We start from the raw sequence: 27,639 nt of genomic DNA on the forward strand, positions 1-27,639 counted from the left end.
ACTTTATTTGTCCTATACATAGCCCCTTTTGTAAATCAATAACTTTAAAATCTTAAATAACCAACTTCTTAACGAAACTGCCATCAACTCATACTGATAAATATGCCGCTCCTTATCAAAAATAAATTGTAATCGACCCACCGTTGTGTTAGTGATCCTAAGGAAAGCTTGACCATAAGCACCCAGTTCAAATTAACTCGATACTCGCTGGAGCTCACACAGCGCAACACGATCAGATCACTCTCCGCACTTCGCACCAGTTTCCCTCGATGACTTTAAGGTACAGACATAGCGGTCGACATAGGTCGCTCCTCCTCCGCAAATAACTGTCTCTTTGAATCGACATTATAAGACGACAAGCTGTAATAAGAGCAATAATTAGTTGTCAATATTGGCACCATACAAAAATCAAACTCAAGACATTTTGCTTAAACTTCCGATACCTCGCCTAATGGCTACAATCGTTATACTTACTCACTTCTTTTTTTCAAACACAAGACATACAACTGACTTGACCACATACAATTGACTCGAAGTGATGATGCTACATTCCATTTAGCAAAGACAAATTCACTTACGTGCGTTGCTTTTCTTTATTAACTTAGTACAATAACCATCAAACCTTTAAACGTCTTGCCGAATTTCAATTTAGTACGCATTGTAAGACAGCAACGTAGTATATAGTTGGCCAATTTTCATTTTCAAATCTAGATTTCAAACCAAATCAATCCGCTTTCTTCCAAATGCTTGATCTGTCAACCTGCTTTTTCTCGTACAAACTGCTTTATCGTCGATACCGATTTCAGAACAACCTCACTTCTGTCTTCTAGAAGCTTATACAGGAACTTGATTGTTTTCTTTATACGGTTGCGGCACTCATTCGATACCTAATCCTGCTTGCCACAACTATAGGCCTTTGGAACGTCTTCTACTCGTGACTTCATTGCCACTATCGGCGAAATGGTATACTCATACATAGTAGGCTTTGTTTTCTAAAAGTAAGCGCGACGAGTTCTTGTTGCAGTCTACTGCGACTTTTAATATCTGTGGTAAATGCAATTCTGTACAATCGTGGTTCTATCATCGCTGCGTGCGCCAATGTAAAAGCAATAGCAGTCTTCTCCACTGACAAGAACTTCATCCGTGCGGTTCAGGTGCTCATAACTCATATCAATCATCGACTTCTATTGAGTAATCGCCATAAATTTGCAGCTGGGGTTTTTCAATTGATCAAATGTTGCCAAAACACGTCTTCAATTCAGGCATGCTATTCCAGGAAACGGTCTATATTATCTTCACCAAATGTATTTCGTAGTTGCATTGCAAAAAGATATTTCCAACAATCGCAATAATTTTCTGAGGACATATTTTCATGCTGACCTGTATTTATCTTTTACGATGCGTCGCTGGTAATCCCACTTCTGATGTGGGAGCGTCAGGAACATTTTCCGAACAGTCTAGGTTGGCCTCCATCTTGGGCGTATGAGCGACGGGATGTTCGAAATAAAAGCGTCAATGTTATCTTGTAGATTGTATAATGTGAACTTATAACATTATACTCTATTCGGGGTAACCCGCTCCCTTTTATAATTTACCACTTACTCATTATAATAATAATTATGGACTATCTTAATACACATTTCCACAATCAATTAAAATCGTCTAAATAAACAAAGTATTCTCAATTAATCCGCGCGCCGTCATATCTATATGTCTCTACAACATGAGTGTCATGCATGTCAAAAAACTCCTTAACGGCTGGGCCGATGTAAATGCGTTTTCTACGATACCGGCCGAGATAGTTTAGATTCACAATTCAGCCTGACAGAACACATTTCGCCGGATGTATCTGAGTATGATATTTTCAATAATCTATATAATATTTATTATAATTTATATAAAATTTATTTCAAAGGATATAAATAAAACATGTTTTTTTTCAAAAAGAAACCTCTCGTAAATCTGATTTTATTTTAAGTCAATATAGTATAAAATTACTTATTAGCATTTGTAACTTAATATCTGACATAAAACTAACAAGTTTTATTTAATATTTATTAATTTAGGAAGTTTCTAGTTTTATACTAAAACAGTTACAAATAATTTGATTACAACAATATTATATAACCAAATCCTGAAAGCTTTATAATCTGTATTTCTTTATTTTTAACTATCGTGATAATATGTAATTAATTATTTAATGATGCAACAGTTTACTCACGCGTATTTATCCGCATTGCCCGACTAGTGTTGGACCCAACAGGAGTCCTTAATCATGAGCTGACGCGGCGGAGTCGCGAGTCGAACTCATTCCGGTTGGATCCGAAACTAGTCGTTCAATCTGTACAGAATATATTTTTTTGCTATTATTTTGTTCACACGACACTGTAAATTCGAAGAATGAGGTATCCTTTAGTAGACTATGTCTTGACTGGACGGGCCTGTGGCTTTAGTGCATTCATTCCCAAATTGGGCGGGCCTGTTGTTACGTTTTTTTTTCTTCTACTTTGTAAAGAAACATTAGAGATATTAAAATAATGATTAATTCTCTGTCTCTTACTTATGAACACATTCTTGGTGGCAATCATATTACTATTACGCTTTTAACCTGTCAGATAAAACACTCGAAATAAATGCAAAGAATAAATAACAGCGTGGTTCGCATTATTTTATTGTAAATGACTCGTAGTATCAATATAAACTATTAAATCCATTTACCAATTAACAAACACCTTCACACTTTTACAACTAAAGCTAAAATTGGACAGCATGGCATTGTACCCAATATTTGTGTAGTTCTTTATAAAACTGACAGCACTTGATAGGAAAAATGTATGTCATAATTGCTGTTAAATTCCTAATTTGTAAGACCATTGTCAGCGGTAAGTAATTGTGCTAATATCGAATGAATGACATGACTTATTATAGTTATAATATTTAATATCTCCTTTTAAAAATAATTTAATTACCGACTTCGGCCACATCGACTGAGCAGTTTATATAGTGCCAGCATCCATACCACGTTGATCGGAAGAGAATCGGTGTATTCAACACCGGTTCTCTTCCGATCAATGAAGTTAAGCAACATCGGACGCGGTTAGTACTTGTGTGGATGACCGCCTGGGAATGCCGCGTGCGTGTTGAATTGCTATGCCGCGCAAAATTTCGTCATTAAGAGTCTGACACTACCCGCCTCATCCGAGGAGGTCGGTGTCCATGAGGATTCTCCCTCCCAACCCAAAAATAAGGTATATTATAGTGACAGCCAGTCAGACTGTTTCGCAGAGTATGCGCCCCAAGAAGGGGCCCGGGGTGTTTTTAATCGGTGAGAATCCAACATATCTCGAACCTGCGCCGCGCGCCGTGTCCGCGACGAAGTTAAAAGTCATTAGAATTTCACTCCGGAAAAAAGGGCGTACGATAGGACGGTAACCTTATCTGTATATATTGTTGTAACAAATACCCATACAACCGTCTTCATATAAAAACTTATTGAGCCAAACTTGGTGATTTTTTGTGGGAAATAAACAACAAAATCGGTTCATCCAATCCGAAGTTATGGAGTAACAAACGAAAAAAAATACAGAAGTTGTTTGAAAACCAGTGTTTTTCTCTCTTACGCTATTGTAGGTTACATGTTATCCAACACAAAGTCAAGTTTCCAGCCTTATCACTACATTTCTTTTACTTTTATTGAAACTGTTGAGTAAGTACGATCAACAGCAAAAGTTGGACACAGTATGTACCTACTTAATACTGTAAACTTCCTAAAAGATTCAGTGATCTTTACCATATTAATGAGTAGCTAGATTTCTGTAGATTCTCGATGATAAAACTTATTTATTTTTTAATCCCAATAAGTTACCTCTAGCTTTATATGCCTTGAAGATATAACTTTTCGCGGACCCTACTTTACTGTACGTTTTTGTTCTGAGAGTTGTAATCGTTGTTTTTGTTTAATCTGTGGTTACTAATTGTAACTAGCCATAGGGCACGCAAATTTACATGATAGTCTTATAATTAACGCAGGCGTTCATTATGAGAATTACTGATTAGTCAGAATAAGCAGTCGTTACAAACTAGTAGGTACATATGTTTACTACTGCGCGTAGTAGTAAGCTACGTAACTTCCGTCAGATAATTTGAAACATAAAATATTATTGAAACTATATATTTTTCATTTTTTTAAACTTAAACGATACAGCGGTATACTAATGCGTCTTTATCGGGATTACCAAAGGGTTTCAGATCCAACTAGAGTCCGTAATAATGAGATAGTGTATGCATAAACTATTTACAAATAAAAAATACATTTGGCACCTGGCTTACCATTATATAGGAACTGTTATCGATGTATTGTTTAAAAAATTAAAATGAATTTATTTCCGTTTTATTAGATACGAAGATCGATGAACTTTTCACAGTTATATATAAATAAAATTTTGTTTTTTAATGTTGCTTTGAATGAACAATCATCTTTAATCAAAGTTAAATTATACACATATATAATACCAGTCTATCCCACAGCTTGACACAGACCTCTTCCCGCATTAACCACAAAGCTAGTTCACTACCATTTGGACTTTTCAGATTGCATTATTTCGAATCCAGGTTTCCTCACGAGGTTTTCTTCCACCGCTTGTCAATGGTGTCTTAGAAAATAGGTCAATAAAGTGTGTATAGGTACCTTACATCATTTTCTTGTGTGGCCACAAGATCACAATATGTAAATGTCTGTTCAATTGATATTTGCAATATTAATCAAATTTTATTTTAAGGAGATGAGCGTATGTCTTATTGGTTTACGACAACATAAAAAAGGGATTCCTTTGGTAACTTAATACATTGAAGTAGTTGCCCAAACGATAAGACATAAACTTTTATGAAATACATAAATAAAATTACGATTTAGCATTTACTTAAATTAACATACGAAATATTAGCTTTTCCCCGCGACTTCGCTCGCGTGGCTAGAAGATATAAGTTATGATTTAAACCTGCCCTGGTTTTTCCACATTTTCCATGCTATCTTCGCTCCTATTAGTCGCAGCGTGATGGTATATAGCCTAAAACCTTCCTCGATGAATAGTCTATTCAACACAAAAAGATTTTTTCAATTTGAACTAGTAGTTCCTGAGATTAGCGCGTTCAAACAAACAAACTCTTCAGCTTTATATACTAGTAAGTATAGAGTATAGATAAATAAATAATAATAGTTAAGCGATATTTACGTTGAAATATACGGTAATGACATATTGAAACACCTGTATATTATACAAATAAGTATTTGATTTGCATTGATTTTGTTTAATCATAAAATATATATCTATTGGTTTCCTTTCTTCTACATGTTAATGATCCTATTGTTATTATTAGATATTATTACGCATATAACGAGTTTTTGTTGTTTTGAACTGTAAAATTTAAAACCTTGTTCAAATATTTTGATAATAAACATGTAAATAAAAGATTTGCATGCCCTGGCAAACGACATTCGAAGTAGATAATTTAATCCTTGTATCGTGACAGTTTCACAAACATTCAAGTCACATGCACAGACTCCCAGATTCAGAACAAGCGTTCGAGGATCACACAAATATATGCCCAACGCGGGGATCGAACCAAACTATCGAAAGTTTGGTGTGATGGCTATGCCACTCGACATGTAAACAAACTATACATACTTAAGGGCCCCAATTCTGCTATTTACAATGGCCGACGAATGATTGAAATTTGGCTTAAAAAGTCAATTTTCTAAGTATTCTTTTCAGAATTTTTCTATACAATAATTGGAAATTCAGTACGGGACGGTACACTCAAGGTCAATACAATTAACTTACAATTATTATATTCGCAAACTGCTTAAGAGAATAGGAATAATTTCAAATTTAATCCAATCGCCATTTATTCATCGGCCATTTGATTGTAAATAGCAGAATCGGGGCCAAGGAGTTGTGTTACAAAGACGAATATTGTAGCCAAAATACTTTAATAACCTTTATTCCTAGTCTTTTTAAAATAAATCAAAAGTGACCCAAAAGTTCTCGATATTATCGTGGAATAAAATTAAATAAAAACTATCAGTAAAACGTCCTTAGGTTACGACGCATTAAAACTGACAAACTCGTTTTGCCTTCAGTAATTTGATCTGGACAAATAACTGGCATTATATTAATTTTCAATGGCATTAATTAATAAATGTCAGAAAAGGACAGTTTTAAATGATTATCATAAATATTCTTTACACGATTCTATAATAAAGTGCGAATACTGTAACTTTATATCTAAAGCGCATATTTTAATACAATTAACCTTTTTAAAACATTATATTTATTTTCAGCTTATGGCAACACTGGCCACCTACATGGTTGATAATAATAATAAAGAAGAACACTTTACTTTTATACACTGTGTGAAAAAAAAAACATAAATCGAACAAAACTTTTTACAAATAGGCAATGGTAGCATAAAACGATCTCACCTATTTACAACCTTTTTATAAATACAGTAAGATTAATTAATATTTTTCTTTACACGATGTAAATCGAATATTTTCAGTACACGTCAGAGAGAATCAGTCAACAGCTATTGACGAAGCCGCGCAATCGCATGCGCGTACGCAAGGATTATTTTTCTTACTGCGCGAGTTTTTTAAAAAAACAAGCAATACGTGTCGCCCCCTGTATCCGTCCTCTTTATATTAAAGATAGAAGAAGATAGAAGAGGTATCTTATACTACTTACTATTGGATGAATTTAAGATTAAAAAACATAATCTGATCGATATTCTGCTATCGCGCTAACATCCGCTTCTCTGAAGGAACTTATGCTCTCATTAATAACAATTGCATGATCTATTTACAATGCATCATATTTGTTTTAATTACCATAATATTACGGTTACTTCATCATTGAGAAAATATACCAATATAGGTACATAAGTACCAGAATCTATTATTAAGTACTTATTTATTTATCTTTATTTCACACAGATAAGTATTTTATAAGTTTAACCCCAAAAAACCGTTGCAATGGTTTAACTGTGGGGTCAAAAAGTCTCTAAAAATGACATTTAAATGAACTCATAATCAACTTACACTTATACATATAAAACTTAAAACGTGACGTTCCTAGACAATGTTATTATTTTCCATGTAGGCACACACAAGCACAACGTATTTTAGCGCCAAAATGTACAATAATGAAATGAAATGAAATTATTTATTCTGCAAATAGGATATTTTTTATCACTTTTACATGTCATTTTTGAGAACGATGGAGCCGACATTTCCTAGCTGACTACCCTAAGAAGAAATGTCGAAACAAACTCAGGGGTCGCAGTCTCTTTTAAAGTCCAGACAATTTTCAAATTCGAGTGTATAAACTAATGCAGAGTATTTCAATAAATTGATAATATACCTGCATAAGGTTTATACTTACAAAAAAAAATGTATAAAAAAGATTTAAAAAATAAAAACGCAAATGAGTTGCATGTTATTAAATCAAATAATAATTAATATTAACAAAAATAAATTTATGCAAAAGCACAAAAAATGTCACATATGTATAAGATTAAATGCAAAAGCACAAAACATGTCAATATTTATGTACATAAATAATGATAGCTGTATAAGCGAGCAGTTCAATCCCAAGCATTTTTATCATTTAAATAATCTGATATTTTGTAATATCCTTTTCCGGATAGTTTTAATTTAATAAAAGTTTTAAATTTCTTAGTCGGTAGCTTACGAACATGAATGGGAAGCTTGTTGTAGAAACGTATACATTGACCCATGAACGAGTTGCTTACTCTATGGAGACGAGTAGCATGTACGGCTAAATTATGTTTGTTCCTTGTATTGATTGAGTGGACATCGGACAATTTTACAAAGTTTGATTCGTTTTAATGAACAAACATTAAATTCTCAAATGACAGGTCTAAGTCATGCGATTAACCGAAACTGAATTTCATTCCTTTCATGCTACTCTCTTGGAATTGCTTAACGGCCTGCAAGGTTGCTGAAGGACAGTTGTCCTCTGAATGGGGTCGTGGTAGTTTGCATCGCATGCGTGGTCTCAGGTACAAGGGAAGGGTGAAGCATTCCGGTGGTTTAAGGCGGTAAGAGTCCGGCACACCTCTCCTTTTTCCCAGGGTGGATATAGATTTCCCCGGGTAAAAAAGGACTGTTGTCCTGACAGCTACCTAAATATATAAGGTGAGGGGAGGGGTAACTTTACACACCACTTCTATGAAAAATGTCTTTCATGGGTTGCGGGAGACAGGGGAAGCATAAATGTATATTTTTACTCAGCTCTTGTTCGACATGCCAGAGGAAAGAGTTGACTGTTAGTCATTAAGTTTTGAATCCCAGATGAAATAACAGAATCAAACGAATCCTAAACAACAGCTGTTCACGTGTAAGTCGTGAGAACTTTATGTATTACAAAACATGTTTTGTTTGCTTCAAAACAATCGGTGTTACCAACAGTATTAATTACATATCACTTCCGCTTTCGGATTTAGTCATTGCTATTTGTAAAACATAGCTAGGAAGAAAATACAGATCTTATAAACATTGTAGAGCGCGCTGTTTTATAAATCGTAATAAAAAATAAGGTAATTTAAAAACTGTTTTACTATAATAATATGTAGTGGCAAAAAAAGTATTCTTCTTTAACGAAGTCGGTTACGAATAGCCTGTGTTAATGCGAGGTGTGGCTTCTTTCATTCTGAATATAATCGAAATCGGTCGAGCCGTTTGACGCAAAGAGATAACATACTTACGCACAGACAGACGCACTCACATACTTTTGCATTAGAATATTAGTGTGATGATATGTTATTAACTTATTAGTAACGTCTTAGATCTTATAATATAACTTTAATAAGAAAACTATGTTATCTATCATACTGCTCTTCCTTTATTTACTACGCAATATAATTCGTGTTTTTGAATAAATTTTTATCAAAATATTTATTTAGTATTCAAACGTGATTAATTTATAATACTTGTTTACTATGAAACAATGGCTACGCAGTAAATTTTGTTTTTGTTATTCTATATTTTAATTTTAAGCCTTCATTACACATATTATTTAAACAAACATAGTTGATAATGAGAAAAATATTTGTTTTCTATTCATGCCATTAATTTAAAAAACACTCTGAACACATTTGCTTTGAATTTCTTTTACAATACACTAAAAAACAAAACTAACGCGGTCTAGTCTAGAAAAAATAAACTTATGATGAGTCACAGCAGAGCAGCTAAATGTATTAAAGATGCTTAGCGCCTGACAAAAATGTCACAGCTATGTTGTAGGAAAAACATTTGCTAATCTTGAAATAGTAGGCGCTATGTAAGAAAGTAATGTTAGGTAGAAGTCGTAATAAAAAAAAACGTTTCTAAATAAATCAGATTTTATTAAACAGTCAACAAGATCTATAAATGAACAAATAAATACCTAAGAATACTTTTAGTCAACTAAGAAAGATCACTAGTTAATCAAAGACATTTGTCATAATATACTAAGGAGATGGTCAAAATAAATATTTCTTTATACTTTGGAATCGTTTATCACAGCCTATTAACGTATATTTAAGCGTTTATTTTGGTTTATCGTGCACAGTTAGATCTAATTGCGTTTATTATTTAGGAACTTTTATAAAGTCACTTTTTACAACAATGTCAGGCATAAGCAACTGCTTTCTTAAAAAGTTTAAAAACTTGGGTGTTTACGCCGTTACGAGATCTTCAAAGGAAAGAGAAGGTCATTCGACCAACCGACTATAAGCCCATTTAAATTAACACTGATCTGTGATATGTTACAACAAAAAGCGTTCATTTTCAATAATCAACTTGTTTTCAAGTAACTCATTATTATCATCGTCTATAAGGCGAACTTATACATTAATGTATTATTATTAATTGACAATTGGTTCAAGAATTTATAAGGATTAAGAGCTCATACACATCGCACAGTATAAAGTACCACAGATCAAATCAAAATTACTTTTTAGTAAAACGCAACTAAATCCAACTAGGATTCATAATACTTCTGCACATAATTTACATTGAACATGACTTCACAACTATGTATACAATTTGAAATGCCCTCCAAATGTACTTATTTGTAATATTTCGCTTATTTTAAGGACACTTTACAGACCCATCGTCCTTCAAGATTCAAACTATAGCAAAGCTTCGCAACTGTTTCTGTACATAATAATACTGACCGGGAACTCACAAACAGGACTTCAACTACACTCAACATACCCACACGAATATAAACTTTAAAACATTGTCATAGAGATCAAATTCGTATGCGACGTAGATACAGATGTAGAAAAACGACGTTATTCACCTACAAATAAAGTCTATATTTGCATGCAGATACCTGTTTGTGAATCTCATACTAAGATCTAGTCTATGTAGTAAGGTAAATCTATAAACAACACTATAAAATGTCCTTTCACAAAGAACGCTGAACAATTTCGTTATACGTTTTCTAATTGTACGTTTTAGAATTTGTATAGTACATGATTTCTTAGACTTCGGCTTAATATTTCAGATTCTATGAATATTTGATAAAACATTGTATATTTCATGATATTTTTGGAACAAGTGTGGTGTTATTTGCGTTCTAGAATGGTGCGAATGATTTAAGTAGATATTTATTTTAAGTTAGTTTTTCTGGACGTAGTTAATGTCTATCGCCACGTCCAGTTATGGTCTCGCGACACGTGGGCTTCCTCTCTTTAAAACCTAGGTTAGAAGAGAGATATTTTCCAATACTAGAACGCAACTATTGTGAACTGTGAAGACGACGCGACGTAGTTTTCGCGTAATAGTCCGCGCCGCGCATACGTTCAGTAAACGCGTGCGCTTGAGAAACGATAGTGTGAAGTAATAACTGAAGTAGCAGAGCTTTACATAGTCATATCGCAGCGCAGCTCACTCGAACCGTAATAGTACAGCAAGTTTGGCACAGATGGCGTTGTACTCAGTTAACGTTAAAGTCCAAAATGGCGGATAAGTTTGTGTCAGAGTGCGGTGCGGTGCGCTTAGCTCTGCCCTAAACCAATAAGTCATTGAAATCACATTCTACAATTCAATTAAAATCTAATTTGGTGCATCTCAAAGCTTAATACTAAAATTAATTTGCTATCTGTCTAAATAAACATCTACGTTTTTATCTAAGATAAAATAATTGGCGAGAGCATTTTTCATTGGTAACCTCTATTATCTAAATAACTTGTATACCAGTCCCAGACATGTAAACTTTTTGCTAAAATTGCCAGAAAATAGTACATTTTACTGTGAGATTCTGAGTATTATTGGAAGTATATTATGTAATCTGCATTTGCCTGCAAGGCACATGCCTGGGGCCAGCCTGAGAAGCTTACACTTCGACTACACCAACCTTCACCCAACTATATCAAATCTTCCATTCAGGATTAACGTTTCATTTTAATCCTAGTTTTGTATAGGAACGACATTAAATTAATCTCTTACGGAGTTTGACACTCAAGTAAGGAGTCCTAAAGTTAATATAATTAGCACATCGACTATGTCCAAGTGCGTTTCCGTTCTTACAGTTCATTCTGAAAAAAATATGTATCTTTAAAAAAAATATTTCGCACTTATCTTAATATTTTATGAAGAATAGGGATGATGACATTTTTCTTTGCCTGTGGCCGTCATGAAGTTAAATGAATTATAATGGATAAGTTTTTTTTTTATAATTATAGCGAATGGAAGTTACGCGTGACATCACATCTGTCTATAAGCTTTGCGAATTCGTTACGTCACAAGCCTAAACTTTAAAGTATTTATTTCTGTTTAGAAAAAGTCGTGACTAAAATGTATTTTACTTTTCATACCCAGTCATCATCCCTATTATGTAAAATGCTTCTCTTAATAAATATATTGTAACTTGAACTAGTACAAATCTAGAAAATAAATGAGATTACAAGTCAAAAACTTGGCTGAAAAGGTGCGGGTTGGCACTCTTGGCACTTCATTGAACATTATATCGCGATGTCAAAAATATATTGCATATATATTTGGTTTATTTATAATTGTTTGTGTGTATAAACGTGTTATAATAAGTATTTTTGTTTCACCTTTTTCGTTTCACTGTATTTGATGACTAGAGTCAGGAAATTAACTTTTTAAGAAGTTCGCCAATTCCTTTGACAAGTTTAGAGATAATAAAATTGACCCATGGAGTCTAAATATTTCTTACCTACAAGGTAAGCAACGCTTACGACCATAACACGACGAACAGATCAATAAATAAATAAATGAATACAAAAAATAAATACCACTACAAATCTTCAACCTTCAAAATATGTCAACTAAACAATAGTAAAAAGAAACAACAAAAGTTTCATTAAAAACATGCAGAAAACGACCGCACCGCACCTCTTCAACATAACCAGTACCAGCACTGTATGAAAGCTGCATCAATTAGAACGTTATATCTATAACCGAGATGTTACGTTATGCTGTCACACTACCTTCACCCAGCGGCGGTACGTCACGTCCATGAGCATGGTGGTGCCCGAGTCTATGGGGTGCACGATGAAGGGGATGGAGGCCAGCCCCACGCCCACTGCCATCCAGTTGCGGGCCTTCCGAGAAACTTTGGGGTACCGCGACATGTATATCAAAGAGTATGCACATAACCTGGAAATGGGAAGAATAGCTTTAGTGAGAAAGATGGTGGATGGAAAATTAAATACTGAAGATAAAAATATGAATTTATGTGTTATTCATCTATATAGAGAGATGCCTTTGCCCATAAGTGAGACATCTGTAGGTTGATGTTGTAGCATTGATTTACTTAGAATCTACCCAAAAACCGATTTATTCCTATTATTAATCGTAGTAACGTCATACAATGTGGGAAGTGATGTTGTAATTAGTATTTAAGGACCTGGAATAAAAAAATGTTGGATACGCGAACGAATAATTAATACCCGCGCTTTAGTGCTACGTTACTTCGTAGCTAGACTAATTGAAGTATACTTTTTTATACCCAGGCAAAATTCCTTACGTAAAAATTGTGTCATAAGAGACAATGATATACCTGTTTATAACAAAGCCAGGGATTACGACCGACGCGAGCGTCTGCCACAGCAGCGCATCTCCCGTCTCAATCAGCACCCGCTTTGGTCGCCCATCTTTCTAGAAATTGAGTTAAACAATAATTAGTTTTAATCATCTTATACAGGAATACAGTGGATATAATATATGTATTACAATCTATTAGTTCTGTTAGCTGCAGGACTATTTTCATTATATGAAGGATTGCAATGCCTTGAGGTACACCGACACAAAAACGCGGATGAACGTCATCCGCGTTTTTGTGTCGGTGGCACGGCTGATGGCACGGCGATTCAGGTTTAATCAGTAAGTCTGACACTACCCATTTCCTCCCCCGAGGGAGTGGGTGCCCCTGAGGTTTACCGCGCCTTAATAAGAAAAGGACTATTTTCATTGCGAAGCGATTTTAAACCAGAGCTCGGCGGATAAATCGTCGTGCCGTCGTCGTGTTGAAGATAAGATTCTCAAACCGAAATGAGAAATTTAAAATACTTACATTAACATGTTAAATTTTAATTACGTAATTTTATTGTAACTTTGATTGATACAAAGTGAACAAACCTTTAACATCCTGTAACTTTTGTCTGCAGTGTCGGCGAAGGTGTAGGCGAAGGCGACTGCATAGCTGAAACGAACCACTTTGCCTGGCACGAGCGCGCGGAACGACTCCCCCACCTCATTGGCGTACCCTACAACATGAATCTGTTCAGTGACCGATATATCACTCAGGATGAAGGGTAAGTACTTAGAAGGTATACAACTTCATTTGAATATTTAAATAGAAAATTATAATTGGTGGTTCTATGATATCTGCACCTATATTAATAATACAAAAGATAGTGGAGTTGTGAAGGCCACCTCACCAAACCTACTGTATGCAGCAAGGGTTCATTCTCCACATAGGACAAGCATGTCTGTGATCCAAATATTATAGTTTTCTGTGGGTGTCTTTGTGCATTTGACCTGAATGTTAGTGACACTAGGAATAAATTGCTTAAGACAAGTTATTTTATTTAAAAAAAATACTTGAATGTTTATGATCAATTTAATAGTCATTTTAGAACGTTATTTACTTAAATATTTAGTGTCGACTTTCAGAAAAGTTAATTTTTAACTTTGAAATGAACATACTATTAATATGATTATTTCTAGAAAAATGAATGAAAATGTAGGGTTTTTTTACATAATTACCTAGGTATCGCACCCATGTGTCCCTCCAGAAATCCCTTTCAATTGGTTCAGTCATAGTCAGGATAAAATTAGGACTTTTGTAACTCAAAACAGTCAGTTACTCCATGTCACAACTATAAAAGAAAAGAATTAAATATAGTTATTACAAGTATATAAATGCACTATTATTGTCAAGAATAATAAGATCATGTACTACAGTTCACTTGAAACCAATTTAATATACGGAAGTATTAATTAAAAACTGTTAGGTAACAATGTCCTTGGTTACACTAGACACTAAACTAAAACAATAACATGGCGTGAATTAAATAATTAATTATATTATTCACCATTAATTTATTTGTTTAATGAATAACTATTTCTCCGTGCTCCATTATAAATATAAATTCAACCAGATCTGTCGGTCGGTTTTCAAATATGACTTTGATTCAATTCTGTCGCTATAGTTTCCGATGTCAGTTTGACATTTCCCTATTGATTTAACTTTTGACATTGACAGTTTTGGCTTGCCAGTATTTAAATTAAAATGTCCTTTGTTTTTTACCCAACTGCAAATTGTATCAAGACTAAAATAGCACTCAATGGTAATTTTGGTATCACGTATTTTGAACGGCTATTTGTCAACCAAAGGCATTACTTGTAGAAAAAACAATAACTATTATTAACAGTTCACCTACCAATTTAATCGAGCAGTCTTCTGTCGGTATTCGGTTTTGTTGGCTGGTTTTGCAATGACTTGCAAATTGTGCTATGAGAGATTTTTTTAAGTAGCAATTTATGTCTTTTTATTCACATCTTTTAATAACTCCATAATTTTAAGGAATCAGAATTATTATAGCAACACTTTAGGGAATATACTTGCCAGATAAGAAAATTCATTCATTTATCAAAACAGATTTATACAACGAGACCTTTTTTGCTATTTTAGTACTGAAAAAGAAAACACGTTCTTTATATAAATAGGAAATATACAACCTATTTATCTAAGCATTCTGTAAAGCGAAAAAATAGGCCGAAGTTAAATTAAAGTTGATGAAGGTTTGGAATTGATGCGAAATAGTTTAATTTATAATAGTAATAAAAGTATTTTATATAACAATGATATTCATAAGTTGACAATGAACAGTCAAATGAAATACGTCTACTTGAATACAACCTAAATACCTTTTAAATTATAAACTAAAATGAATATTATGTGATAACCAAATCAAAGAGATCGATTCTCAGTCTCAACAAGGATCTGTAAATATCATTGAACACGGTACAATAAAAGTTTAATAAGACTTATTTATAATTTCAACGTTCAATGTCAAGATTGCCAATTGGCCATGTACAGGCACGCAGAAAATGTATGCGAAGCACTATTGCTAACTTCACGATCAGCTGTTCATTCATACTTGGTGAAGTGAGACGTGTATTAGGTTATATTTAGCTCGTCAATAGCAACAAACAATTTGGACGTAGTTATTTGTGGTGTTGTGTGAAACAGAAGAAAGTTAAAGTGAACAAGGACAAACAATAATTAAATATTCGTGTGCGTATATTACCAAATTATCAGACATCTTTATTATTAATTGTTTGTATTTGCGAAGTGTCATTCGCGATCTCAAATGTTATGAGTTTTAACATTTACATTGCATCGAATTTTGTAGGGAAAATAGCATAAATGACCTTCGATTGTAATACAGTAGTAACGTGACATTGGCACAAATATTTTTTAAATCATTCTAGATACAATATTAGATCGGTTACGCACATCTAATAACACAATGGATGTTTACGTATTTCTTGTATAATATTATGAGTTTAATGTCTATTATTAATCAAGGAGTACTAATACAGTTTGTACCAATATGTGCCTAGTTTTACCTGCGTTGAAGTAAACCTAGGTAGGTAATAATAGCGGAAACTTGCATATGCTAGCAATTATAAGAAATGAAACTCTTTGGGTTTTGTCCACATACTAATTGACATGATGACCTGTATTAATTTCCTTCGCTTAAAAAGAGCACGGCAAATGAGTAAATATTAAAAATTCTTTCTGTTATTATTTTAAACCAATACGCGTAGAATTATAAATAATTGAACGGAATATTAAGTAGATATTTTCCTGTTTGAAATAAGTACCTTGTTTCAAATTTGGAAATCCCGCGCTTTTGTAAAGACGTAGCATTGATTGGTTTGCATTATTTATTTAATTCGCGATAGGAATTTGTCAAGTTGAGATCGATTATCGTTCGTACTTAATTGGTAATACCATAAATAATAATTTAGTTAAAGGACAATGGTTTGCGCATACGCGACTCTTTTTAGTAATATTTCATTCATGTCTTGGAGTCTAACAGTCTCTTAAGTCTTAACCTTTAAAGAAGTATTATAGCACTTATAGAAGACGCTGATCTACGCCGTGTTGAGTCCTGTTTCGTTTCCACATTTAAGACAATAAAGCCTTTAAAAGGTGAATAGGTCCATAGCTTAGGTTATTGTTAACTAAAGAAGTTCATTGAAAGCCGTGATACCTTTATTTGGGGGCCTATCACCACGTGTTAAAGTAATGTTATTGGTGTCGAAGACAGATGCCGCTCTACGCCGTGTATTGCGCTGTCACGCTTCCACATACATTAATTTAACACGTGTTGGTAAGGCCTCACCTTTTCAGGCACATAGTAACTATGCGTGCTCAAAGTTAGAGCAATGCACTTAGAAGACATAATTTAGAGACATCATTTATGAATTTCTGTAGATTTCCTCGATTATTATGGAGACTTCAAACTCTCCTAAAAGGTAATTCACGATAGTACAAATGAAGTTACATATTATATTTCATTCAAAAAGTCAGAAGCTAATAGTCAAAAACAATATTTTTCGTATACCTGCTAAAAAAAACTGGATCGAAAAATCTAAATTAATTAAACATTTGAAACCGGTTTAGAGCTAGTTTTACTAAGTTGAATACGCCAGCCATATGATTTAAATTTGATTAATTTGCGCGACGTTTAGGTTTGTAGCTCTTGTGAGCCAGGGCCCTAGCGTGGCCTGAATCGAAACCAGTTTTGTTCAAATCTGTAAATCTTACGAAATGATAAGACTAATATAATTAGCGGAAATTAATAAGCGAAGTATCTATAGAAAAAGACGAGCCAACGATATCGCAATGTCTAAGTTATTTTATTGTCATCGTAAAAAAAAAACTGTTTAAAAATGATAAATAACTGATTTTTAAATCTGCAACTCTTAAGTACCTTAGCTTATTACTCCGAAATAAATATGTACATAAAATGATAATATGAAAAGAAGGAAATAACCAAAAAGTATTTAAGTGGAATATTAATTATGCTTAACACGTAAAAAAAAGACAACCAGCTTAATACTTATATTGTCTTGTCCGAACAATGTGTATTTGTATGAGCAGATTTCGGGCGGCGAAATGTCCGTTTGTTTGTTATTTTGTCTGCCCCGCATACGTGCATACAATAGCCAGTAACGTTATGCACATTCTTGTTGTAAAAACAAAATGATTCATCTTGAATGGAGGTGCCAAAAATTGCTGTCAAACTTTATTATAGTCGGGGGATGCAGTTTAAGCTATGGAAGAGTTATAATAATTATCTGTTAATAATACCGTCGAATTGATTACTTGCCGAAACGATAACCTATATTCTACTAGCTTTTTTCTACTTAGCATCAGATATTATCACATATCAGTCAAAGAATCTTTGCTAAAGTAAAAAGCCATGTTTCGTTAGTATAACCCCTTTCCCAGTTTTGATAGACGACTAAAGCTCTGGGAAACCTTCAGAGGTTGATTGTCCTTGGAATAACTGCTTGTACTTTATGCCTAGCTATCAAAAATGCACACAATCACAAGCAAAATCTTTTCTCTATATGCCTGAATATCTTTTGAATTTCGTCTTCCGTCATTTTCAAAGAGAAACGTCATTTTAAGCCGTGTATTGTGCTGTCAGGGTTCCACAGTACAACAGTCTTAATTCAAGAGGTGTTAGTAGATAACCTGGAATATTTTCAGACGGGATTCCCGGAAACTATATCGTACGGGAAATTCCCGTTAGATTCGTCATTCTTATTCAACCTGTATGCATACAACTTTTAAAATATTATCAGTGGTGTTTGCCAACTGGGCCTAACTTGTTTATGTTTTTTGTATTCTATAGCATGCCTCTTTATTGTACCTACATATTTTTTTGCTACTCCTCTTATTTACTACGTTTCCCTTGCGCATAACAAGAAGTGCTGGGTGATTTTCGTTGGTTTAATGATTGATCCAGCTTTCTAGCAGTTGCAAGGATGTGTAAGGGGCCTAGTCCCATTACAAATACAACTTAAAATCCCAGCTTATATTATTTCAGAAATATAGGATGCTCTTACCGTATTAGTAGCATTCATTTACATTTTTAATAATGTTTATGTGTTCATGTGGTGTCATGAAAGTGCTTCTTATAATATTGACGGTAATGTCACATTACATGTATAATTATAACACTTATTCGCAGAATTTAGCGTCTTGACTGTGTGACTGGCATGTAGGTGGCACACCATAATCATAAACCGCTAATTAAGTGTTTTCCTTGAATTTGTTTGATTTACACAACAATACAATAATGGTAAAATCGATCGATTTCGAGTCAAACTAGACATTGAAGGTTCAGTACGAATAGGTTATAGCAAAACAAATTTGCATCAAAAATAGTTGCCCGGCAAATTAATGACCAATTGAACTCATGTCTATTAGTGTCTGTGTGTATTGCAACAAAAATACACTCTCTTTGAAAATGTCAACTATCCAGCGATCAAGGTTATGAGACATGGACTGTTGGACAGGCAGACAATTGTAATACGGGTCCATTTGTATGTATAGTTACCGGCACGGAACTTGAGCGCTCGGCGGAAGAGTGGGGATCACTTTACGCATCGTAAAATAAAACGCCAATCAATTGTGCGTACTCGACGTCTTGTGATGCATGCAGCTGCAGCAAAGAACGAATTTCAACCAATCACGAGTGACGGCTAAGACGCGATGCGCTGCGGGCCAATCACTGCACTTTATCCGCCCCGCGCCTCACTTCATACCGCAAAAGGGACCCATAAAATCACTTCTGCGCAGTTGAAGGTCAGCGCTCAAGATCCGTGCCGGTAACTATACTAGGTGCAACCCAAAAAACCATAACCCTAAAAACATTTCCATAATCATCAGCATGTTTAAATATGCGAATACTTAGTTTCCTGTAATGCTACTTCATTTGTTATTATTATTCTTAGCAAAAAAGCCTCAATAACTTAAAGTCAGAATGTCTTATAATGTTATTCTTTGTTTACGTCATGACCTATAGTTTCTATGCTTCTTTAATTCATAAGTCACGTGCCCATTCTAACCACAACGAATTTCACTTTGGCAAATTCAAATGAGTTTTGTGATAATGTAATTGCTACCGTATCAGTCGTTGTTATGACTGCGTTGTTCAAAAAAATAGAAAACAGATATATCATAAATTAAAAAACAAAATCTCATATATACTTGCATAGTTCAAGGCATTTACTATTAAATTAGGCTTCTAAGCACTTGTAACGCTAATTTACTGTCTCAAAAATGCGGAAAATTGATTCTTATGGGATGCTCCTATTCGATGCTATAAGCACCATTTTTTACATGCGAGTAGCACACTTATTTGGTGAAGAAATATCTTAAAATCTGTTCAGTAGATAGAAAGAGATGTAGATTTTACATAACAAACTCCCAAACATGACCTATTTACCTTTTGAAGATGTAGCTCTACATTCCGAAGGAATCTGCCTATGTGGAATCACGACTGACTAGCAGTTTAATACTCCTCGAGAACTCATTTTAAACTGCTCAATAGCAACAAGCCATCGAGTCATTGACGATTAGTGTTCGACTTGCCGATGTAAGTCCCTTATTAGATAGAGAAGTGAGCAGAAAGCGACAAGAGGTACTTTTCGACCCATACTAATTCGTAATTCTCCATAAGTCTTATTATAAACTCATAATCATGAATATTACGTGATTAATACCATGTACGTAACGTGTTATTGTAATTTCTTCAAATTCGCGTTGCTTTTAAACGGCACGGTAGACGCAGTTGCATCGACAAATCAAGCAAATCGATTACCTCGTACTCAGTCGAATAAAGGTCGTTTATTCAATGAGATATGCAATTTAAGGTTTTAATCATATAGCCAGTTGGAACTTCAGTATAGACAGTCTCCATAAAAAACAGCACGTTTTTCTTAAATATTTTGTAATGTTTTCCAGTATTTAATATCGTTGCGATTTCTTCGTAACCACATTGCCATCTACATACTGTTTGTTCTACGTATTGTTTGATTCTTATGAATATTATTAATTATTAATGTGGTTCTCTTTCATCTTATGATTAAAGTAGAGTGCTTCAGCAAAGCTGACATACTTAAAGCATCACCCCAAAACGCACGAAAGGATGTTTCAGATAATGATCCTGCTAATCTATATACTTACTAATATATAAAGCTGAAGAGTTTGTTTGTTTGAACGCGCTAATCTCAGGAACTACTGGTTCAAATTGAAAAAATCTTTTTGTGTTAAATAGACCATTCATCGAGGAAGGTTTTAGGCTATATATCGTCACGTTGCGACTAATAGGAGCGAAGATACAATGGAAAATGTGAAAAAAACATGGCAGGTATAAATCATAACTTATATCTCCTAACCACGCGGACGAAGTCGCGGGCAACAGTTAGTCTCAAATATGAATGGAAGTGAAGAGTCGAAATCATGTTTATTCATACAATGAAAAAACTTCTATCAATCAGTTACATGCAGAAATATCACTCGTCTGAGATCGAAGGACATCTCTAACACACAAAATAGCGGTTCCTTAATTATATGGTAATATAATCTTGACCGCTATTGTGCATCGGGCATCCAAATAACTGCACACTTGCATTCATTCGTACAGCTGAGACAAAACTCTTTGCCTGTTCATTTTAAAATGGAAATAGTCACAATTACTGTATTATACGCGTCTGTAACGCGTATAATACAGTAATTGTGACTATTTGAGACGTTGACCCAGAGTTACCGCGCGCAATTCAAGGTTAATTAAAAAAACAACACGTGATAAAAACTTGGGTTAAGATGAGTTCTTTTTATTGGTTTATGTAACTTTTTAATAAACATTTTAAACGCTAACGTTAGTGTTTTTAATAATTTTAATACTGTATGGTTTTAATTATTTTGGGATTTTTTTCAAGATGTTTTGGTGTAGTTTAGTTATAATTTTTCTTTTAGTAGTTACGTCTTAATTCGCTAAAGCTAATCTAGTTTTAGTTTTTTTAACGACCTTAAAACATTTTAAATTTTACTTAAACACATACTATTTTAATCCTATTGCTCTCTCCCGATCTCTGACGCTCTCTCCCTTTCTCTCTGGTCTCCAATAGTTTTGCAACCAAACTCTCTCTTTTTTCCGCCATCTTACATTCTTTCTAATTTGGTTTCTACTATTCTCTTTTTTCACCAATTTCGGGATAAAATTTATCAAAAACCCTGAGACTTAAACGTATATTACTGACCTGATAGACTAAAAATATCAACACCATCACGTATAAGTTCCCAGGGTCAATGTATTTTTATCATCCTATATTGATTAATTTGCTTTATCCACATTTCGGTGGATAAAACGTGACTGTCTACATCGTCACAAGCAAACATAACATCTAGTATAATATAATTATCTGTGTTAATTTAAATATTCGCCTTTGCATGACGTGTGGAATTGCTGTCTAGACGAAGGCGTACTTTAAATAAGTGTGAATGTGAAATTGAACGATAAAAATTGTTATCATTATTGTTATTAACTACTGCATAAGCCTATTTAAAGCTTCTGCGTTTGTGGAGTCTGTACCTACAGTATAATCATCTCATTTTCCTCAGACTCTTGTCATGTCTTTCCTATTCCTGCTATCTTTATATGATGTCTAGTCATTTCATCCTGAATTATTTCTATCATCTTATTCGAAGCCAAAATTCGGTTACAGCTAAGTTTTCTGGCTCTATTTCAGTTGTGCTATTCTTTTCAGTGAGCGTATTAATTGATTTTACTATATTTTAGGAGTTATTTTTTTATTATTTGTGTGTTTCTGGGTGCTAAATTCCGTTATACCTGTTCGCCTTTGGTTGAAAGGAAGAGTAATTGACTAATCTTTGAGTATGCTTTACTTACATGGACATTATTCAATCAATTCAGTCCACTGCTGGACGTAGGCCCTCCCCTATTTGCAATACAACAGCTGGTCCTCCGTCTTCCTCATACAGTCTTAATTGGCTATCTTTTCGACAGCATTCAGTTTGCCAGAATAATTTAAAACTCCGTTATAATTTGAATTTGTCTTAAAGCGTCTGTATTTGCCTTAAGATTCTGTAAATAAAGCATAAATATACGTGACAGAGTCCATAGCAATGATTAGAGCCTTTTCTTTACTGTTCCTCGAATAGAGGTTTTGTAATATAAGTATTTCTGACATCATTTCTTATATACACATGGGTTTTTTGTTGATCACACTTAGGATACTAGTAAAGTACGTTGTGAAGTTCAAAAACGTTGATTTTCCTGTTACATCAGTTATTTTGTTACATTTTATAACCGGTTACGATCATTTGCAAAATATTTTCTGTCCTTACAAATAAAAAATGGACATATGGAGATTATTATTCACATAAATACTTAGACCTTTGTTTAGTCCTAGCTACCGCATTAGGTTAAGTAACCTGTAATGGTAGATTAGAGTGATAATTAAATAAATAAAATAAATAAATAAATAAATTTTTGATTATATTGCTTTTTGAGGTTAGGTTTTGCCGGTTAAACTTATCCAAACGCAAATAACGCGCCAAATATTGTACCTGCGTTTTCAATGAATGAATGATTATCTTATCGCCTAACACCTAATTATTATTCCCTTATGGAGTTGAGAAAAGATAAACATCCAGAGGTATTTACCTTGTAGTCTAAGAGTCCAACAAAATTCGCCTCTTACCAAGGGCGAAGGAAAACCATAAACATTTCATCAAACTGAATTGATAATTTAGCATTGTTAATGTCTTTGTACAACTGTAATTTCGACAGCGATGTTATATAATTAATTACATATCGTGATGGTCTGATGAGAAGGGTAATGGCCGCATACCTCTCGTTCTAAATACTCTATATAAGTTGCAGATTGTAGAACAGTACAATGTAACTTAGCGCGTCGGTTTAGGGATAAAAGTTTGTTACGGCAAGATCAAACTATTGATGGTAGCTACCCGCGAAGAGTTTTATTCAAACGTATTAACTTTATATGAGTTTTCCACTTGTTTTGATACTCATCATACGTTTTTCGAACATGACCCAGAAATGTAACCTCATTGACAAGGAAAATGTTGATAAAGTTTTATTTTTATCTTAGTGTTGCAATTAAATTAACGCTTTTCTTAAACATTTTTCTTATCTTGCCTGTAAGAGCCACATTGTTGTAGGTTGACTGGCAAGTGAAAAGAATATAATTAATTCATGTCTCTCAGTGTATCTTGCTGTGGAACACGGGACGCTTAGGGTTCTGTACCCAAAGGGTTAAACCGGAAACCCATTTCAGTTGATCCCTCCGCCTATCATCAGGATGTATCTCATGAACCGTGATAGCTAGACAGTCGACAGTTGAAATTTTCACTGATTAAGTATTGCTTTTCACCGGACTGATTGTCACCCAACCGATTTGGGATCAGATTCTCATATTTGGGATCTAGGGTTTTCATGATCACTAGGTTCGTGTAGGTCGCTGTACTAATTTCGATGATAAAAGAGTCCGTTTTAGACTCAAACTTACTCCTGATATCTTATGTAATAAATAAGGTAACACAATAAATTCTATACATTTTCCTCATGGATAAGGTATATTCCAAATACCTTATCCATCATTAAATAGCATGTAAATACATCAATGGACGATAAATAAACAGTAATGTGCATTAAAAGTCTAACGCAGAATGATTTTATGATCTTTGCGTATAGTAAAAATGATTTAGTAACAGTTTATGAATCGTTAGCATTTAAATTAGATATGATACTTCAAAGTATGGATGTTAATATGTTAAATGATTTAATGCACGAATAGTCAAATCGTGCCCCAACCACTGTCCGCGAAGTGTCAAGGGTTTCATCCCCGTAAGACAAGCAAATGCTTGTCTTAAAAAAATGATCAAATGATCCATGGATGTTTGTTCTGAGTCCTGGTGCCTTTGTGCATGTAGCTTGAATCTTTGTGACACTGTTGCGATCGAGGAAAGGGACAGTGCTCTACACGGCGTGGAGCGGCATCTCGCTTACCGTAGGACCTAGGCGAATCCAATAAGCAGGCATCTATCAAAAAAAAAGTACCTACGTGATGTGTCAAAAGTGCCTGCTCCTAGATTATTTGAAGTGAAACCTTTTTTATATTTACTCTGAACGAACTTCTGTTACTGGCTGAACCGATGCATGTAAAAACATGACAAGTCAATGAAGTTAAGCAAAGGCAGCGCGTTAAGAAGTTATGTATGCAGTACTTACGTTTTCATTTATCACCTAGATCTTGTAAATTGTTTATGTCTTGTAATGAATTTAGAGCGTATAAAAACGATTATATAACAACGTACTGTACTAATACTATTAAGCTTTAAAGTCAGTTTGTTCAGATTATATTTTTTTTGTTAGAAAGTCTGTTTTTCAAGGAAGGCTAGACTAAAGAAGGCTACAAGACTAAAAAACATTGCACCAAACATAATACAGAAAAACATTTAAAATCTTCTACATGAGTGATGTCTTTTGCCGATTTTATTGATAGTGGTACTGAATCCTTCTAATCCGAGTTGTACTAAAAAGTCCTATTTATCTTCTACATAAGCTGTTTTGTAAATCTTTTCCTGGAGACAACGTCTGTCATTCAATGTCACAATCTTGACGTCCAAGTATCAAATATGTAAATAAGAACCCATTCATCCATTCAAAGGCAATTTGCTATGACAAACAAGTATACAGACGTATTATTGTATTACTCAATATATTATAGAATATGACTGAATACATTGTGTATAAAGAATGTATGCACAGCACAGACAATGCAAGTTCAACGTATTTCATTTCAAAATATACTTCCAAGAATTCTGAGAGCCCTGATAAGGTGATAAAATGGATTTTGATACTTGTAATTCAATCAGGATTTATGGAGGCATCTTGATACTTATTTGTTTACCGTTGATGTCTGACAGGCAGTCAAGTAGTGAGATTTACGACTAGAAATATTTCTCCTCATCCGTATTTTAAGTGATTTTACTATGTCGTTTTAGTTGGTAAATTTGAGAGATTCGATGAGTGTTTACGCTTTGAGAAATATATTACATTGCATTAGATATAGACTAAATAAAATAGATACTATTATGTACTTTATGGGACAAGACCCTTCGGTTCTTTTTAAGCTCCTTTTTGTAAGGCCCACACGTCAGAGAACACCAGATTCACATTTTTACTTGACACTGAAGCTGCGATATTTATTTCTAAAGCTCACAACACACGAACAGTCGCTAGTCGGTGACCTCCTCAGTATCGAACTCGAATCCTCTGACTGCTGACGCAGAACAGCCAATTCTTCGGTTCTGCATACATTAAAAGTAAAAAAAGATATTTGAATTGAATGAGGAAACAAACCGTCAATTACCGGCCATGATTACTTTTCCTTAAATTGTTTACTTTCATGGTCTCAAAATAAAATCACTTAAAACCTTGATTTTTTCCTTGTATTAAGAATCTGATACAATGCGATTGTCTTTTGAGTTAAAATTAACACTCTTATTGTTTGTTTGGAAGAACTGATGAAACAAGAGATTTCAGTCCTTCCCCTTTTTAATTAAATCTTTTGGTTTTGTTAGTAACAAAAGACAAAAATTATCTACTAAATTTTACATTTGTTAACAAAGCCATAATTAATATTTTAAAACTATGCATCAAAATATAAATCCTCAACCCTGTCATAGGCGGAAAGTGCTCAAAAGGCTCGCGGCATAGCCACGTTCAATGGCAATGCCAATTCTTTGCCCAAAGAAAAAATTATTTGCTCGACTTGGTGGGGGCACGGCCGCGCCGTGCTCCCAGATCCTTCTGATCACGGGTGTAGTTGACCAAGAACTTTGGTAGTCCTTTACAAAGAACTCGTTGACCTGGTCCACTGTCCCAATACTAAATCATTATACTTAACGCACACATATGTATCCGTGTATTACTCATTTTCTTGTACCCAAGCACAAATGTAAGTGGAAACGCCATAATGTATGTCGGTAATGAGGACAGCTATTATTTCAAACCAATTTATAAATAATATGTGACAATAAGTTCTTACCGTAATTATTATGTAAAAATAAATGCACACAGTGTATAAAACAATGTATTTGAATAGAACTCCGTCATATTTTGTTCTCGTACTTTAATCACACAGTTTAAGAAAAGATAAAGTATTTCTGGGATTATGTTGAAAATAATTGAAAGATGAATAAACAAAGGAATTAAGTTTTTAAGGGACTTAATAAGTAGCCAATTTAAAGAAACTAAAACATCCTCATGTCCTTTTAACAATTGTATTCTTTTTCTGCCTTTCTTTGTTTTTTAGGGTTCCGTACCTCAAAAGGAAAAAACGGAACCCTTATAGGATCACTTTGTTGTCCGTCTGTCCGTCCGTCCGTCTGTCCGTCCGTCCGTCCGTCCGTCTGTCAAGACCCTTTTTCTCGGGAACGCGTGGAGGTATGAAGCTGAAATTTATATCAATTACTCAGGTCTACTGTCCCTTGAAGCTGTGAAAAAATCAAACTTCTAAGGCAACGCAATCAAAAGATACAGCCGTTTATGCCGCAAATTTTCGACACTTGCAAGGGAATCAAAACCTACAGGGTGCTTCCCGTGAACTCAGAATCTTGAAATTTGGTACGAAGCAACGTCTTATACCATAGATAAAGGAAAAATTACAAAAACCATAAATTTTTAGTTACATCACATAATATTTTTTTTTTAATAATTTTAAACTTACTACCTATTTCCTCATAAACGCGTAGAGGTATTAAATTGAAATTCATACCAAATACTCAGGTCTATAATACCTTTAAGCTGTAACAAAATCAAACTTCTATGTCAACGCAATCAAAAGAAATAGCAATTTAAGCTGCATATTTTGAAACGCGCGAGTACTCGCAAGGGAATCAAAACCTAAAGGGTACTTCCAGTCGACCTAGAATCTTGAAATTTGGCATGAAGCAACGTTTT

General features: G+C 34.1%; 2 protein-coding genes across 4 annotated transcripts in view; one reads left to right on the plus strand and one right to left on the minus strand.

Moving 5' to 3' along the window:
• Positions 1–9,402: 9,402 nt before the first annotated feature.
• On the minus strand, positions 9,403–15,017 carry LOC113496007 (mitochondrial fission process protein 1). The gene is made up of 6 exons (XM_026875056.1): positions 14,632–15,017; positions 14,303–14,415; positions 13,673–13,800; positions 13,095–13,192; positions 12,523–12,691; positions 9,403–11,604 (listed from the first exon to the last, which is right to left on the minus strand). The coding sequence occupies exons 2-6, from the start codon at positions 14,355–14,357 to the stop codon at positions 11,593–11,595; spliced, it is 462 nt and encodes a 153-aa protein (XP_026730857.1). The 5' UTR covers positions 14,358–14,415; positions 14,632–15,017; the 3' UTR covers positions 9,403–11,592.
• Positions 13,777–27,639, plus strand: part of LOC113496003 (solute carrier family 26 member 10) — a 45,492-nt gene continuing 31,629 nt past the window's right edge. For 2 of the 3 annotated variants that reach the window (XM_026875048.1, XM_026875049.1), the window contains exon 1: positions 15,455–15,836. Coding sequence is in view for 1 of the 3 variants with exons in the window: in XM_026875051.1 (XP_026730852.1) it covers positions 13,808–13,848 (41 nt within the window). In the remaining 2 variants the exon portion in view is untranslated. Of the gene's footprint in view, positions 13,849–15,454; positions 15,837–27,639 lie in introns of those variants that run through there. The other variant, XM_026875051.1, reaches the window with a different exon arrangement.

The sequence above is a fragment of the Trichoplusia ni genome, chromosome 7 (genome assembly GCF_003590095.1).
Source record: "Trichoplusia ni isolate ovarian cell line Hi5 chromosome 7, tn1, whole genome shotgun sequence".
NCBI lineage: Eukaryota > Metazoa > Arthropoda > Insecta > Lepidoptera > Noctuidae > Trichoplusia > Trichoplusia ni.

Bases quoted from the DNA above. Each gene is read 5' to 3' on its own strand.
- LOC113496007 (XM_026875056.1), bottom strand. From the start codon at position 14,357: ATGACTGAACCAATTGAAAGGGATTTCTGGAGGGACACATGGGTGCGA. The intron at 13,801-14,302 runs GTAATTATGTAA...TTCATGTTGTAG, and splicing joins CACATGGGTGCGATACCTAG to GGTACGCCAATGAGGTGGGG. The intron at 12,692-13,094 runs GTATATCATTGT...TCCCATTTCCAG, and splicing joins CCTGGCTTTGTTATAAACAG to GTTATGTGCATACTCTTTGA.